Source organism: Ochotona princeps, chromosome 11 (genome assembly GCF_030435755.1).
Source record: "Ochotona princeps isolate mOchPri1 chromosome 11, mOchPri1.hap1, whole genome shotgun sequence".
In the NCBI taxonomy this organism is placed as follows: Eukaryota; Metazoa; Chordata; class Mammalia; order Lagomorpha; family Ochotonidae; genus Ochotona; species Ochotona princeps.
The window spans coordinates 62,411,723-62,429,648 of record NC_080842.1 but is presented as its reverse complement, the minus strand read 5'-3'; the positions used below and the strand labels follow the sequence as shown (position 1 = coordinate 62,429,648).

At 39.8% G+C, this 17,926-nt stretch overlaps 1 protein-coding gene across 1 annotated transcript in view; it reads left to right on the top strand.

Annotated features, from left to right (window-relative positions):
- The window catches only part of SLIT2 (slit guidance ligand 2), a 350,353-nt gene that overhangs the window by 318,253 nt on the left and 14,174 nt on the right, over positions 1-17,926 (top strand). The window contains exons 30-33 of the mRNA XM_004579186.4: positions 4,450-4,543; positions 10,306-10,443; positions 10,551-10,791; positions 12,011-12,141. Of these exons, the coding sequence (XP_004579243.2) occupies positions 4,450-4,543; positions 10,306-10,443; positions 10,551-10,791; positions 12,011-12,141 (604 nt within the window). The remainder of the gene's footprint in view (positions 1-4,449; positions 4,544-10,305; positions 10,444-10,550; positions 10,792-12,010; positions 12,142-17,926) is intronic.

The following is a 17,926-nucleotide window of genomic DNA, read 5'->3' as shown; positions in this document are numbered from 1 at the left end:
AAAATAGTATTTATCACTTAGATAAGGTTATCTATGTGTGTGCATTGTCTCACAACTCTTGGTACAATGGGTATAGGGGTATCCTGAGAAACCCAGGATGAGTGGTCTCCTCTCTACATCAAATCCTTTTGACAAACCATATTTCAGTACCTAATTATAGCACTTCCTAAAGTGTGGGAGTGTAAGGAATCATACCCCTTACTCTCACTGCATTCCCTCCAAGTTCAGATCAGAAGCCCTGCAGAACGTGGCCATTCCCAGTCACACTCTGTTGCACTTGATTAGACATAATTAGCAGAGAGGACCAAAGGAGAAGGTGTGACGTTGTTCCAAGAAGGATGCCTCTTTCTAGGACCTGTGGCACTGTTTCTTCAAAAAGTTCTGGTTCACCCAGCCATTGTTTATAGTCCACTCCATCACCAGTTGCACTGGACCATTCATAATGCTCTGTGTCACGAGAAAACAGGTCCCCTGGTTGGCTACTTTCCATCACCAAAGCATATACATCCAACACAGAGACATAATAATCATTCTTTGGTCTCATATATAAAAGAAGGAATATTGAAAGCAAGGGATCATGAAGGAAATCAAAAGGAGAAGTGACAAAGCCTAGGTCACTATTTTGTTCCATGCTGTTACTTTGTCACTGGGCACATGTAAGAGTCTAGGGCAAAAAGCAAATAAATAATATTTCTTAGATTTTTGTGAATGGGTTGAAGCCAAATAACAGTATTAGGGTTTGTCTATACCCACGTCTAACTGGAAACTTCATGAACCTTGGCCTGCGTTCAAACACATAACCCTACACTACTCCAATGGACCTATCTCCTTCCTTGTGCCTACCTAAGTAAACATCTTCTTATAGCATTATAGGTTAGAATCCTAATGGTGATGGATAGAAGATTTAAACATAGTTTTACCCTCTCTTTCTGTCACATTGTACCTTATCACCTCAGAAAGAGAGATTGCCACAAATGATATCATTTCAGGTCCTGTGCCATTAAACACACACACACACACACACAGAGAGAGATTTGGTCCCTTTATTTTCTATTATTTTTCAACTACCTCAGCAACAATTCTGAATATCCAAGTAAAAATTGCTTGATTTCTCCACAGTAGTATAACATTGAGGAAAGTACTTTTGCACTTGTAGTAGCTAGACATATTTTAGCTCGTGGTATTGGTACATTTTGTCAGTACTTCTGTACTTCCTGCAAACCAATGCAGCCTCCAGATACTCACTCACCTTTCTTCTATTGAGTGAGAAGTGCATATACAGCCTACAGATCTAATGGCCTCGCAATGTTTCCCATCTTGCATTGAGCTCATTTTCACAATGCTATGTGAATGTTAAAACAACTCTTACCCAAACATAGCAGAATCCAGTTTAATTAGAAGAAACTAAAGGAGATCAATGAAAACATTTATTTTAATATTCAGTTATGGGAAATTAAAAGTAATGTTTTTTTAAAAAAGTAATGTTTAAAGGGAAGAATATAAGCTGTGTCATTACTATTATGAATGAGCAAGTAAAAAATTAAACAGAAAAATGTCTGAAGACCAAAATAAAATTCAAGTTGAATAGAGGTTGGGAAGATAAGAGTTTTTGCCTTAAATGGCAGAACTGATTCTGTCAGTAGCTATCATTTGCATATGCCATGATGCCATTTTCTGGAAAGATACATAACTATGCCAAGAACTCAAGGAATGCAAAAATAATAAAGTTCTAATATAAACACCTAGAAAAATAAATGTACCTTAGTCATTTCTGCCTGTGATGTTGTAGTCAAAGAAAGAAAGAAAGAAATGAAATAAACAATCTGAAATTTACTCCTGTAAGTATAAAAACTGGCATGCAGAAGTAATCACTATATAATGCCCGTTAAGTAGCCGAATACATATTACTAGTATGTGTACTATAAGACTGGTACAAGCAAGTAAATATGTAAAGATTATGAATGGGTAATTAATGATTGTAAAGGTATAGGATGTTTCCACCAAAAAAGCACACATGCTTAGAAAATTGATCGTAGCACTGCTAAAAAGATAGTTATTAAAGCAAAAGGAAAAGCCATTATCCTAGTGAGAGAGTTGAAATAAATTCAGAAAATAGTGAATATATCCTGATGGTAACAGCATGGATTGGAAAACTGAACATTAGAAGTCAGTTGTACAGTAGTGGGATACAGAGAATATATGTGTAATATTTATAGCTTTACAAAGTTTGGTCATGATCAAGAGGAGCTAACCAGTCTTACAAAGGTCTGTTGTATAATTATAAAATGATCATTAAAAAGTCTCATGTACTTTTAGAACTATAGAAGTGGTTATAGTTATGCTATTCCGAAATAGAGAAGGGATTCTTGACATAGAAGTAGTTGCTCATGTTCTAGTTGGCAGGCTTAGTCTTACAGGTATTTATGATGAATTTTCAAAATGGTTTGCCAACAGCTTCCCAGAACTATGGCCATTCTCCTGTCCATATCACATCGACAGAGAAAGTCCTCCTGGTAAAGAAAGGGTCAACTCTGTTTTCCTACTTTGACATTTCAAATCTTTAAATAAACATGTGAAAACAACATCATGTATATATATATACATATATATATGTATGTATACATATATATATACATATATATGTATGTATACATATATATATTTTACATATATATGCATATATATATGTTAAAACCCTTTGTATCATAGGCTTAGATAGGATAATGGCAGTGCAATTAAATTTAAGACATTACAAAGGAATTTGTCATCCATTTGATTTATGTAATAACTAGATTAGTGTATTGATATGTTTGCATTGAGGATAAGACGCTTGCAGTCTAAATAACATTCTACACTTTGTTATCAAGCAGCTATGTATTAGCATTATATTTTAAAATGCAGGCTTTTATCTAAGGGATAGTCTGAAAACTATTGTTTTTTAACCAGCAATATTTAAATCTAAGATCTTCAGACAATTGACAGTTCTGATAGTTTCTTGGAAATATGTAGTTTTGTCACTTTATTTGATTAACAGATGTGTTACTGTATGCTTACATTTATTGCATATGTATTAAAAACCAAGGTAGAAAAGAGGACTTCTTAACATGTTTTTATATTTGCCTTGATAGTGTGTATCATGACTGGAACAGTCTTATTCTCAATGAAAATTATATTTGGCCAAATAGGTTTGAAATAATGACTATGGGAATTGTAAATGAAGAAATTTCCCAGGAGATCATCAGATGTGTGCTCCGATATGTGTAGGATGCATAGAATCGGTATGGCTGGACTTGCTGCCTTGTGCATAAACTTGTTCTTCAGGAGCCAGATGGCACTCAAGGAGAACACATGTGTGTTCTCTCCCTGCTTTTCACTTTCACTGGTTTCATCATATTTCAGTGGATGTGGCTTAGAATTATTCTTTGAGCAGTTGCCATGATTCTTAAGAAGAAATATTTTTCTTCTAGACTTATAAGACCTTGGAGACTGAAGATTTGAGACTTTTTTTCAAGTTTAAAACCACAGAATAAGCCAGACAATAAAGGGAAGCATACTCAATTATTCCACTTAGATCAAGTTCAAAAACAGACGCAGCTAATCTGCAAAGACACAGTACTGCATGATCTCACTCCTATGTAGAAGATGAAGCTGTCTACCCTGTAGGAGTTAAAAATAAAATAGTGCCTAATAAAGATGGGGGTAGCAGGGATGGGTGTGGGAGGGGGAGATATGTGGGTCTAAGCAATAATTACATAGAAATAAGAAGGTATGGAGTTTTGCTGCATACTAAGGTAACTATAATATTGTCTTTAAAAGAAGAAATGATTTTGAATGTTTTCATAATAAACAATTCACGTTTGAAGTGACTGACATGTTTACCCTTGTTGCACATGATGCATGTCTACTTCTATCAAAACATCACATGATCCACCAGAAATATGGATGGATTTTTGTCACTATGGTTCTTTAAAAACAAGACCATAATCTGTCATCTAATCAAGCGAGTGCGCTTCCTTGGGGCTGAGTGACCAGGAGAAGCCATTAAGAGATTTACTTCTGGGGGATACTTGATGGGGATCTCTGGGTGTGGCTGCCGGTAAGGGCTCAGCTTGTGGATAATCATTGATGTTTTGAACCCATGTTATTTCTCAATAAAAAGTCTAATATAGCAGCAAGCATGAAAAACATTGGTTTTCTTCCTCTAATTTTTAAAGTGCATTCCAACAGGGCTCATATCTGTCACCAGTCACAATATTTGTGTTGTCCCAAGTCACAGGATTTCAGCAGCTAGAACCGGGATAGGCTCCCCCGGCTGCATACTGTGCTTCTGGCTTTTGTTTTATTTTCAATCACAAGCTGTGCTCATCAAAAGACTCATGACATAGACTACCGGGGGGACGCCTGTTGCCCTTTTTCTATGAACTAACAACACTTTGTGCCGTGTTGCAGGCGAGCTGTGTGAGGAAAAGCTCGACTTCTGTGCCCAAGACCTCAACCCATGCCAGCACAACTCGAAGTGCATCCTGACGCCAAAGGGCTACAAGTAAGTCAGAGGCGGAGTTCAGCTCCACAGTTGGAGGAGGGGACCTTTCTTTTATGTGCCCTGCCTCCCTGGCATTGTTAGCTTCACAGCCTTGCTCAGGATTCAAAAGACATAGTCACTGCTGTCAACAGCATGTATGTTCAAATAGAGCCTGGACATTTTTTACTGCAATAAAGATCAATCTGAAGAAATATTCACTATTGTTCCATGACTCAGGAAGTCATGGGCAGAATAAAGCATCTTTTGAATATGTATAATTGTGTGAAGAACCAATCCAGTTACATTTGTAGTATTGACAAGGTACATTGCTACTTAAAAATACCTTCTGGGTAAAGCAGTGGACCTCATTTTAGAGAAACTAAAGCAACACTTCCCAGGATCGGGATGTAGAGCGACTGCTGCGGATCAGTCCAGAAAGGCTCCCGCACTCCTCTTGTCGTCAAGCAGTTGGGGACGCCAACTCTGTTTGCACCTTAACCCTGCCCTGTGCAAGATGACAAAGGATTAGTCATACTAGGAGAAAAGTGAACTGAGAAGTTTAGAATTTTTTCTTTCCCTTTCTACCAGTATTTCTTTCTTTTTAATTTATTTTTTATTGGAAAGCCAGAGATACAGAGAGGAGGAAAGACAAACAGAAAGATCTTCCATCCAGTGATTCACTCCCCAAGTGGCCACAACAGCTGCAGCTGAGCCAATCCAAAGCCAGGAGCCAGGAGCTTCTTCTGGGTCTCCCAAGCGGGTGCAGGGTCCCAAGGCTTTACACATCCTCTACTGTGCCTTCCTAGCACAAGCAGGGAACTGGATAGGAAGTGGAGCCACCAGGACACAAACTGGTGCCCATATTGGATCCTGGTGTGTGCAAGGCGAGGACTTTAGTCTCTAGGCTACCATGCTGGGCCCTCCCGCCAATATTTCTGCAATCCGTTTGATGTCAGGTTGCATGATTCTTTCACCACAATGCTGAAATATTTGAAGTCTCTATCAGCAATTTCTCCTGTTAGAGCTGGCAGTTGTTGGAGCTCATCTAGTCCACATTTGTCATCTTAAACAGTAAGAAAATGTTTCCAAGAAAAGGTGGGTGGCCAGTCTGAAATCCGAAGGCTCTCTATTGGCAGAGCTGCACCTGGGTTTTCTGCAGTCTGTCTCATTGGTTGTATAATAAGATAGGAGGATGATTCTGAAAGTTCTTGAAAAATATTTAAAAAAACTATTTGGGTTTCAATTTTTTTTTTTCTCCAACACAAACTTATGGTTTTGTTCCAACATTTAAATTCCTCTTAGACATGTTTGCTGTAAGAAGTTTAGTAGTTTATTGACATTATGTTTAGTTTGTTATAGAAAGTAGTCTGGTTTCCTGAGGATGACACTGGTGAGTGCATGAGTTTGGCAGTGCCTCCAGCAGATGAGGAGCAATTAGCATCATTTGTTCCTCCAGACTGTTTACATATATATACTTACATGCACACACACAAACAAGTAAAGGCCTCTTCAGTTTTTCTATTGCTTCATAGCTGTTCTATTTCACATATTTCATCGTCTCGGTAAAATGATCCAAGCTTGATTTCCACTGAAGTCAGATGATTAAAAATTACTCAACTCAGGGATTCTTTTTTTACAAGATTTGGGATTTGAGCTGAAGCACTGAAATTCTGATACTTATCAAATAGATCACCAAACGTTCTAAGTCATGCAAAGGAGTAGGGTAATTACCACCAGACCCCTACTGCCTTTCAGAGGTCAATCAGATTTCCGTATTTATCCTCAAGTCCTCTTCTGACAGTTTTCTTTTGTTTCAAGCTCATTTAAAATCCACAATTTTAGATTACACAGATTGAATTGTAACACCTGCTGATTCGAGTTGATGTGTAATTGAAGAAGGGATAGGTTTGACTCTTTTTTTCACAATATTGTAGTTTACACTGTTTACTAAAAAGCACAAGACTTACAAGCATTTTTCCCTTTATGTAAAATTCTGCGTTAGATTTCAGTCAGCCAAATACCTGAGGGAAATTGTTTGAACCCCTAATGGCTTTTCATCTGCCCGTAACTGAATATGACAATACACAGTCCATCTCTTACATAACAAATAAAACCATTTCTCAGAGAAATTAGTAAGGCCATATTTCTGATTTCCGGGACTGCTTATCTGCTAAACGGGGCTGTGTAACGGGGCTGTGTGCCTTACAATTATCAGATAAGGTATTAGTAAGACTTACTGGAAACCATTAAAAAACAAGGAAGTTGGTCTTCAAAGGAACTAATCCTTAATTAAATATCCTCTATTATTACCAATTAAATTGCACACTCTTAAAAGTACATTTTGTTGGATTATGGATTAGCTGATTTAGAAACCCACTGTTTACAGCAGTAATTCATGAGCTTGTTTTGTTTAGCTGCATCTAATTTAGCGGAAAATGTGTTCAGTTAGAGTATGTGCTAAAAGTCCTGTCTTATAAATAATTGCACATTGCGGAAAAGGTAGCTGCAAAAAGAAAATGGACTTTAAAATTCAAACAATAAGAAGCCACTAAAAAATTCCACTGACAAGTTGTTGGTTGGAGAATGTGTTGTGTTACTTCAACCTTTTTTTTTTTTATTACTAAGCTAACAGAGCTGGATTTGCTTTTCTTGCTGTATTATAGAGCTCATAAATCTCTAAACCACTTGGAGATATTTTTGGAGCATGATATGCCATCAACAGTATTTTCCAGCATGCATCTTGCTTAGTCTGCTTTTGGGCTTCGAAATGGCATATTTTATCTTCTTTGCTTTCTTCCCCACTCCTTCTCAAATAAAACTGTTGAAGGAATAGGACAGGTTTTTATTGATAACATAAATTTTAGGGAATTTTTTACTTAAATGTTTTCTTTCTGTTTTGAAACTCTGGAGCAAAAATAAGACACACACAAAGAAAGTCAGTCATAATGTAACTCCAAATCCTGTTGGGCTTCCGTAATAGTATTTGGAGAGAAGAGAACATAAAATAGCTCTTAGACAGCCACTGTGGTGAATGTGTGGTTCTCTTATCTTTTACTTTGATTTCTTTTCTCAGATAAATAATTCAGAGTGTTTCAAAGCGTTTCTTATAATGCTTGGTACTTCAGCAGCTCTGCTCACATTAGTGCTGATGGAAGTCCTCTTTGCAGGCCTTGTCCATCTTCAAGGCTGTGTATGGCCACTTAGGAGCCATTTCACTTCAGACGTGTTGTTTAGTTTGCTTTATTATGATTTAGCATTAAAATCAAGTGGGTACAGAGCTAGCATACTGATGGAGTGAGCTCATTTTATTTCTTCTACATACACGCAGAGCTGAAAGCGTGTTTGTTACTCCTAGGGAAATAGATATATACATCCCATGTGTCTCTATTCATCAGCTATCCAGTAACTCTTCAATGCTGACTTTTTGCTTCCTGAAAAAAAATGTCTTGGCACTCTGTAATGCCACATTTGTTTGGATGACTTTAGTTATCTTTATTCAACTTAAATCTTAATAAATTTGACAGCAAACAAAAACATTGGTTATGATTACAAACCAAAGCATAAAGGTTATAGAATTATGAAGTTTATTACCAATTATTTAAAAATACCAACATTTTTCTTTAGTATATTTAAAAGTGATACTGATTAGTTTACAGTTTTTTTATTCTGTGTTTAACAAGCCTGTAGGGTGACAGTTATAACGTTCCTATTACAGACAAGCAAAGGAACATTTGAGAGATGTTGTCTGGATAACATTTTATACCGAGTGAGTTAAGCCAGACACAGAAATAAAAATATTGCATTATCTCATCTATATGTGGAACTTTAAGGAGTTGAACTCACAAAAAGAGAAGAGAATGGTTACCAAGGATTGATTACCCAAGCCCGGGAATGGGGGATTAGGGAAAATATTATTCAAAGGAATGTCATCAAAGCACACAGGCAGAAGATGCATACAGGGGGTGGTGACTAGCTCATGACACTCTGCTCTATGTTCTTTTTGTTTAAAAAAATACTTATTTGTTTGTTTGAAAGGCAGAGCTAGAGACAGATAGGTCTTTCATCCTGTGGTTGGCTTCACAAATGGCTACATCAGCTAGAGCTAGGCCATGCCAAAGCCAGAAACTGAGTCAGAAACCAGGGAAAAATGCTTCTTATACGTTTCCTACCTAAGTGCGTGGGCCCAGTTCTTTGGGCTGTCCTTCACTACTCTCCCAGGCACGTTAGCAGAGAAATGGATTGGAAGTGAAGCAACCTTGGAAAGAACAAGGAGCCTAAGTGGAATGCTGCCATCGTAGGTGATGCCTTCAGAAGCCACACCAGACTCACGCTGTATATTGTTAAGTATCCTATCACAAAAGAAAAATGCTGACTGTGTGGGATGATGGACGGCTAATTCAGAAAACCAAAACATCATATTGTACAATCTTTGTGGCTTATGCCTAAATAAATCTGAAAAAAAGAGATTCATTTGTTAAAGAAATATAAACCACTAACTTATACTTAAGGATGAAACAAAAAACAATGGATTCTATATAACTGCAAATATGAAACTCTGCGGAACTAAGCTGTAATTTCCTGGCTTAGGTTTGTTTGTGTTTTAAGTTAGTGAACCCTCTGAAACCCAAAAATAAAACACACACAAAAGCCAATGCATAAACCTAATAAATCACAACAGGGGAGTGCTAGGCTATGGGTTGGGTGGCAGAGAGAAGCTGCCAGAAGCTCCCTGCTTGTCCATGACCGTACCTATAAGCGTTCAGTGGCCCCTGGAGATGCACACAGCTCACACTGCTTCCCAGCCACCCCCGCCCTGGGACTCTTGATGTCATTGCAAAGGATTCCAATGGTTACTATTAAAGGACAGGTTTTAAAAGAAGGCCTGAGGACATAACGATCCAGTAGTGTACTGTGGAGGTTAGAATCCAGGCTCCTTTGTCAAGCTCGGTGCACTTGAGCAAGATAATTCACTGTTTTACTCCTGAGTTTTATTGCCTACAGAGTGGGCATGATGGTATCTCCGGTGCCGCAGAACTGGAGAGAGTGAGGGTTCAGCGAGTCCATGGGTGTCATGTGGTTGCAACAGGACCTGGTTCTGAGTATGTGCTCCAAGCATGCCAGCGTGTCGTTGTCCCTGATTCCTCATGGTCAGAGCAGCTGGGGCCCTCTGCCCGGGCACCAACACCTGCACAGCTGAAACGGCCATGAGAGTGGCCCCAGGAATTTTGTTTGATTTCACCTCGCTGAGGTCAATCTCATTCTAGCATGTTTACCTGGATTCAATGTGAATTAGAATATATTCTGTTAAAATACATTTTGTCCCAAATCTGGTGTTCGATAGAAAGTAAACCAATGTTAATGATTTTTAAAAGCCAGCTTTGTATTCTGAATAGACCTTACAACGTAATACTTGAATCATTTTAATAGTGGAAATGATGTAGCAGAACTCACAGCAAGTGCAGCTAGGCAAATAAAGTGGGAAGGAAGAAGGCATGACGCGGCCTAGGCAGCAGGAGGAGACCGTGCTGGAGGGATTCTCTATTTGGATCGTGTTTCTCAGAGGGATGAAATTACTGCTCCCCTGCCTTGCCACCACAGGAAACACAGCACACTTTGTAGGTCAGCTCTGTCTGCTAGGTGTCGTTCAACTTGAGGGCTGCACGAGCCTGTTCTATCGATTTTCCGAAGATGGTGGCCATAGTTTGTTTTCTAAAAAGAATGCAGCTGTTTCAGTAGATCTGGTCTGGTCGCGTTTAGAATCATTTACCTGCTTCTTCCCACAGGTGTGACTGCACTCCGGGATACGTAGGCGAACACTGTGACATAGACTTGGACGACTGCCAAGAAAACAAGTGCAGAAACGGTGCTCACTGCACGGATGCAGTGAATGGCTACACGTGCACCTGCCCTGAAGGGTACAGGTAAAAGAGAAAACAGACTGTGACAGTTAGAAGTAGGGCTGCCAGTTCTCACCTCACACTGGCGATTGAGGAAAATCTGATTCATTTGTTTTCTCCTTGTTCTTCAGTGGCTTGTTCTGCGAGTTCTCTCCGCCCATGGTCCTCCCTCGTACCAGCCCTTGCGATAATTTTGATTGTCAGAATGGAGCTCAGTGCATCGTCAGGATAAACGAGCCAATATGTCAGTGTTTGCCGGGTTACCAGGGAGAGAAATGTGAAAAACTGGTCAGCGTGAATTTTGTAAACAAAGAGTCTTATCTTCAAATCCCTTCAGCCAAGGTTCGGCCTCAGACAAACATCACACTTCAGGTGAGATACCCCTCTCTGGCAAGAGCTAATGTGATTGGGCTCGGCAGCGTGGCCTAGTGGCTAAGGTCCTCGCCTTGATTCCATATGGCTGCTGGTTCTAATCTCGGCAGCTCCACTTCCTCTCTATCTTTCCTCCTCTCAGTATATCTGACTTTGTAATAAAAATAAAATAAATCTTTAAAAAAAAAAAGCTAATGTGATCGCAGGCCGAATTCAGCTCCCAGGAATAAACACCCAGAGATGTATGTATTAAGTAGACCGAGATTCATGTCCCTGTGACAAAAAAAATGCTGCTGTGTGGAGGCCTCAGTGCTTCTTCCTTTAGATACTTGCATTTTCAAGATGAAATGAAAACTAGCTATTTTTATTTACTACTTGATCCTACAAAAACACATATAGCAAAATATAGTTTTTTACTTTCTACCCCAGTAAATGGATTTTATGCCCTTGTTTTTGTGACTGCAAGTGCGGCTCTACAGGACGGAAGCTTGCCTTAAGAGCAGCACGCAGTTGAGATAAAATGCTTGATGCAGCCAGTACCTGCCAGCAATTCACTCAGAACCTTGAAGAATGAGCCAGAAACTCACCATTAAGTTCATCCACCAAGTCATTGCAAACTCTGCGCAAGTCATTCCAACTTCCCAAATAGAATGCATACTCCTTGAGGGGGCGTGAGCCGTAGGGCTCCCTGTTTGTTTTACTTGGTAAACGACCTCCCTGAGGACACGTGTATTTTGAGTTCAAGTGTGCACAGCTGGATTCCAGTAGACTTCAGTCCTGATTGGGTTTACTCTGATACTCACTGCGCTTGTGAACTCGCAAGAAGCAGATAACCAAGTGGATAAAAGTCTGGCCAAGTAGTTAGGGTGCCTGTGTTATGTAACAAAGAATCTGAATTGTGGGCCTCTCCATGGTACAGGAGTGCCAAAGGAAGTAAGTGAAATCTCCAGCAAAGAAGGTTCTGAGCACATCCAACATATTGACGTGACTTTTGCATAGTATTCCTTTTCAATCTCTTTGTCACTCCGTGTCTGACAAAGTCATTTTGGAACGAGCTTCCTTTTGAGAAGTATTTTGAGCATGTGACATTTGTCGTAGCAGCGAGAAGGAAATAAACCATGGTAGAAGCTCTCCATCTCTCCTGAAATCTGATGCTTTTTTGATAGAAAATGATGGCTGGCCTGCACTTCCCAGTAATGTCAAGCTTGCTTCCCTCCAGGTTGCCACCGATGAAGACAGCGGCATCCTCTTGTACAAAGGTGACAAGGACCACATCGCCGTGGAGCTCTACCGGGGCCGTGTGCGTGCCAGCTACGACACCGGCTCGCACCCGGCTGCTGCCATTTACAGGTGAAGCTCTCTCCCTTACTGGTAAAGGTGAAAAAAATGTTTCCTGAAGAACTGCTTCTCCTCTGTTGTGCTTTATGATGAGGGTGTGGGAGTGGAGGGACCATGTGACTTGGGTAGGCGTTTTTGTCCAATTGTGTGATCTAAATATAGAATATCAGAGAGCAGGTTGTTTATAGGGAACAGGAATGTCTTTGTTCTATGTCTGGAGAATATGGAGGGCAAGGGTCCTGCATCTTGTGTTTGCCTGCTGGCTGCATTATCTCAAAGCAGGAGACAGAAGGGCAAGAGAGTACATGTGGCCAGGGTTGAAGAGGTAGCCGAGCCCATCCCTGCATAAGTAATCTACACCTGCAGCAACTCACCCAAGAATGGCACTGAGCCATTCATGATGAAGTCACCTGTTCCCAAGCTAGGAACCTGCGGTAAACATTCCAACCGTAACAGCAGGGTTTCAGAGGCCCTGAGTCTCGGCACCAATACTCTGTCATTCCAGAACCAAGTTTGCAAGTTCATCTCTGCAGCCTTCCAGAGGAGGGGCATGGATCCATAGGCAGTCAGTGATTCCAGAAAGGAAGCCTACATAAATTAAATCAAATGCAAGAAAAGAATAGGTACTCATATTTTCAAGTTTTTTAAAAAAAACTACGTTTTATGTAAGTGTTCCTCTGTTATGGAGAGCCTGGTTGCTGAAAATATCACACGGAGGACTGTAACAAGTAAGTTTAAAACAAATGCTTGCAGTAGAACTGCATCTGTTCTCTGCTGCCTGAACACTGCCAGGTAGAAACATGGACCCACGTTTATCAGACTCCTTGTTTTGCAAGAAAAGGAAGAAATACAATTTTTAGATTTATTTTTTAACTTTTTAAAGTTTGGTGAATCCTTTTAGTTCTTAAGGACCCTAAGGGAGTTTTTCTCCCCTCCTGATATCAACATGCATGCTCTAATGCCGAGCATGACTGACGAAACACATCTGTGGGCCAAACACAGGCACCGGGGGTCACAAGTGAAAAGGACTAAACTGCAGCTAGAATGGAGACAGCCGCCTCTGTCTTCGTGGTATCATTCCCACGGGCGCAGATGTGCTGGAACCATCTGCGCATCCACTTACTCCCTCGTGATAATCCTCAGAGATAGATGCCAATTACAGCCGTGAGTGGAACTCACTATCCCTTCTGGTAGGGAAGACTAAAGGCAGATAAAACACATAATTTCTGGTTTCCAAGTGAAATATGACAGTCATTTCACCACAAGAATTAGTGCTAACCATTTGGATATTACCAGATCTTAAAATATAGAACAGAGAACCTCTAGTGTTTCACAACCCATGAAGCAATTTCATGTTTTAATTTTTTGGTGTGTTTGACTTTGTGCAGTGAAGTGTTATAAAGTTCTCAGAACCGTAGTGAAACTCTGGGGCTGACGTACATTTCCAGACAAGCTGTTGAAAGCCAAGCGATTATATATCCACATGAGAAGTTATAAAGCATTTTTAGTCATGTTTACTGCTGATTTTCCTGTCAAACACTGGAGGATACCCTGTGGCATTTATAAAAATAACATCATGCTGCTAAAAACGATGTCATTGTCGCACACTCGTAACTGCACACCGCAAGTACTTGTGTCTGTTGGAAGGTCATCTGGAGATAAGCAATGTGAAATCCAGGGGAGGCAACTGTTGTTAAAAAAAATAATAAGCCAGTTTGTTTATTTTCATTTATTTGGAATACATACAGACCAAGAATCATTGGTTTACTTGCTAAATACTTGAAACAGCTAGGGCAGTGCGTGCCAAGGCGTGGAGCGTGTGTCTCGTTCTGGCCCACCTACATCAGGGTCACGTGAACCAACACTTGCTGCTCTTGGGGGTTCACATGAGCAGGAAGCTGAAGGTAAGAACTGGGACCCACACTACACATTTCAACACGGCATGCATGAATCCCAGGCCACTTAGCCACTATACCCACTGGTCACCGTAGAAAGCAAGGCTTTCAGTCAAAAACAACAACAACAACAAATAGAGAGGCTTTCGGTCTTGCCTTTTAGTTCATAGCACACCAGTCAAGCAAACGCTTACATTCCTTTTCTAGTAAAAGAACCCATTCACTAGAACACAGAAAGACATGCATGATCTGTCTGTATTATTTTACATTCGTTGTATATTAGAAAGAAAGTAACAAAGGAGAAAAAACTGAAGAAATTCTGTATCTGATGTTGAAGGATCTCCAAGGCATGTTACTTAAATTGAAAAAAAAAAAGTAAACCAAACAATGTTATCTTTTCATGTTTTTGAATTCAGAAAAGCCAGGCAAGGAAAGAAAGGAAAGTGGTATACACAAGCCTTTGAACTGAATGCCATTTGAGGCCACTTTGATTTTTATACTAATTCACTATCATTATTACTCAAAAATAAAATCGAAGTACTAGAATAGGGCTCTCAACACAGCCAGCTTGACTTCAGCCCCAGCTCTGCCGTTCACTAACTTGGTATTTTTAGCAAGTCGTATCCACCCTTTGGGACTTATTAGGTAAATGGGGATAACAAGGGACAATGCCATTTTCGTGAGTTTGTGGTGACAATTTTATGATTTTTCTTAAAATCATTTATTTTTTAAGATAACATATTTTTAATTTATAGTGAAAGGTCTGTTGTTTCTGATAAAGATTTCAATTTAAAAATAGACCATTGACCATTAGGGATAACAAACCAGGAATATAGACTATAATCAAATGAGAAAAGTGTTACGATTTTGGTTCATACAGAAGCCAGAACACTGTAGCAAGTAGTAGACAGGGGCTGTTACCATCATCACCAACTCAGAAGGTCCCAAACTGAGTTTTTTTTCATTAGTTTTACATCAGTTTGGCATCCGGTACACCTTTCTAATGTGTTCCATTTACAGTCTTTATTTCACTGAGACACATTAGCAGCTGCTGGAGAGGCACAGGTGTCCTGGACGTCCTCTTAACTTATTCAGTCCTTCCCCTTCTTGAAAGCATCCGTGCTCTTTCTCTATGTAGGGCCAGAAAATGCCAAGCGCCGTATTGCTGGGGACCTTACCAGAGCAGGAAATCTTTTGAGGAAAAGCAACTCTTTTTTCTTATAGTAAAACATAGAAACAATGCACTGTTGGGAGTCAGCTTTCCTAAGAGTTACTAAATTAATATTTTGTTTGGTTGAAACAAACTCTCATGTATTGATCATAACATTGTTAAGAGCACACCTTCTTAGGCTGGCATTTCATTTTACTGAAACATCGCTTTCTAAACTATGGGCTAATAAAAAGGTATTGGAGCTTTGTGCATGGACACAATTTTGTATGTCAGGTGCATTGCTTCAGTTGCCCAGTTAGTTTTCAACATGGGGGGAGATGAATTTGTTTTAGTAAATGTGATCTGATAAAATTAAAGAAATCCCTTGAAAAGTACGTGCAAACACAGACTGCTGGGTACCACCACTGGTTTCCTAGTCAGTCTGTCTCCTGTGGCCCTGAGAGGACCTGCAGTTCCAGGGCAGCCCACATGAGGCTGTACTCTGGCTGTGCTCTGGACAAACAACTTGTGCAATGTGTTTGACTGAGCTGTGCTCTGAGAGTAGTGGGTGGCCATTTCTTCGCATACCTAAGGCTTTCAGCATCACACTTCAGCGGTATTGGAAGTATTTCCACCATAGAAACTAGGAAAGACTACAAATCCTAGGCTGCTTTTAGTCTTCCCACCCCACCCCCAAAGGAGCCAGTTCTTAAATACTTGGCAACACGTGGCTGTCTATAGGGCTGTAATCTGCAGTGACACAGCTAAAGTCACTGTCTAGCAATTGAATGAGTGTAGAATATGGGACATAAGTCTCATTTTCTAGGTTTGGAGAACAGCCAAGAATACTGACATGAATGGCTGACTGGATGGATGGGTGGATGGGTGGGTGAAAGGAAGCCCAAACTTAAAACTTACATCAGCAGTAGGCGCTCAGACAAGAGTGGAATAATATTTTTATTCCAATATATATTAATAACTTGGTGTCATTAAATGTAATTTTATTGTAGTCAAGAGGAGAAATTTCTTAAAAATTAATGAAAATAATGCATTCTTTATATTCAGATTAATTTCATCTTTAAAATCAGACAGTTTCTTTGAAATACAGCCAACTTACTCTTTTTTTAAAAAAAAGATTTATTTTATTTTGCAAAGTCAGATATACAAAGAGGAGGAGAGACAGAGAGGAAGATCTTCCATCTGATGATTTCACGCCCCAAGCGGCTGCAACGGCCTGTGCTGCACCGATCCAAAGCCAGGAGCCAGGAACTTTTTCCAGGTCTCCCATGCAGGTGCAGGGACCCAAGGCTTTGGGCCGTCCTCCACTGCTTTCCCAGGCCACAAGCAGGCAGTTGGATGGGAAGTGGAGTTGCCGGGATTAGGAACAGCGCCCATTTGGGATCCTGGCACGTGCGAGGCGAGGACTGTAGCTGCTAGGCCACCATGCCAGGCCCCCCAGCTTACTCTTTAGAAATCAGAAAGTTCAAGGGATGACCATCTCAGTGTACAGGAATATGCATGCAGTAATCAATTTCCATTTTTACGGAACCAACAAACTTCAAGAGACTGCTGGCTGCTGCTAGGTTTGCTGGGCTACATGACCTTTGAATTGTTTGACTGACAGGCTCACATTTCACTAAAAAGAACAAAAAACTTCAGCAAAAAGACACTGTTCTGAGGCTTTGTCTCCTGGTAGGCACACAGGAGACAGATTCGACATGGTCTTATTTTTTTTAATTTAAGTTAATTATTTAGAGAAGGTGAATAAACTCCATGTATTTCACAATGCAGACTTAGAAGCCTGATGATACTCCCCACTTTGTCCGCTCCTGCTCCTGTACACCACCCACCGTCCTCCTTCCTTATTTCTTTGTATATTTTTTTAAATTTCAGCGTACTTTTATTTCACTTTATAGTCACAGTCTTGACCATTAGGAAGTCTTCAACAAATAAAAAATAGAAAAAAAAAAAGACACTGCTCATCAAGAGAGATGAAGAATGCAAGTCATCAGATCTCAAAATACCAATGTTGTTTATATAGATTGCATTTTTTTATTCTGTATTAGTTACCACTGATCAGGGAAAACAGATTTTGGGGACTGGAGTATGTCACTGAGTGCAATAGTTTCTAATGGGATTCATTTTGTTGCAGAAAACAGCATCTGACTCTTTTTAATGGCTAACTAGTATTCCACAGTGCATGGAACACCATTTTGCTTTATCCAGTCATCCATTGGTGGACATTTGAGTTAATTCCATCTTACATTGTGAATGGAACTACAAATAACTATTTCATATGCTGATTTCATTTCATTTGGCTAAAATCTGAAGAATTGGATGGCTGGAATTTTCACTTGTTTGTTTTTTTTCTAAAGTAAACCCGCAGCCATTTTTGAAATCCGTTATATGAAGGCACCACTATTTATCAACTTCTTAACTTCGGTTAAGCTATATCACCTCTTTTGACATCCTTATTCCCTCATCTTGACAATCAGGATGTTTTCATGTGTGGCTGTGAGTACTAGGAGTAAATGAATGGGTACCCCTTCTTAGCTCTTGGCACAGGACTGGCTTACTAACAGTTAAGAAGTGTTTGGTGCTGTGGGTGGCTCATGCAGTCTGCTTTGTTCTTGTCTGTCAAGATGTTTATGAATAAATACCCAGGTGGGTACTTGATGGTCTCATGTGAGTCTACAGTTCCGAGAGAGAATGCTTTCTATGTATTTCAGTGTATCTGATTTAAATTAATCTG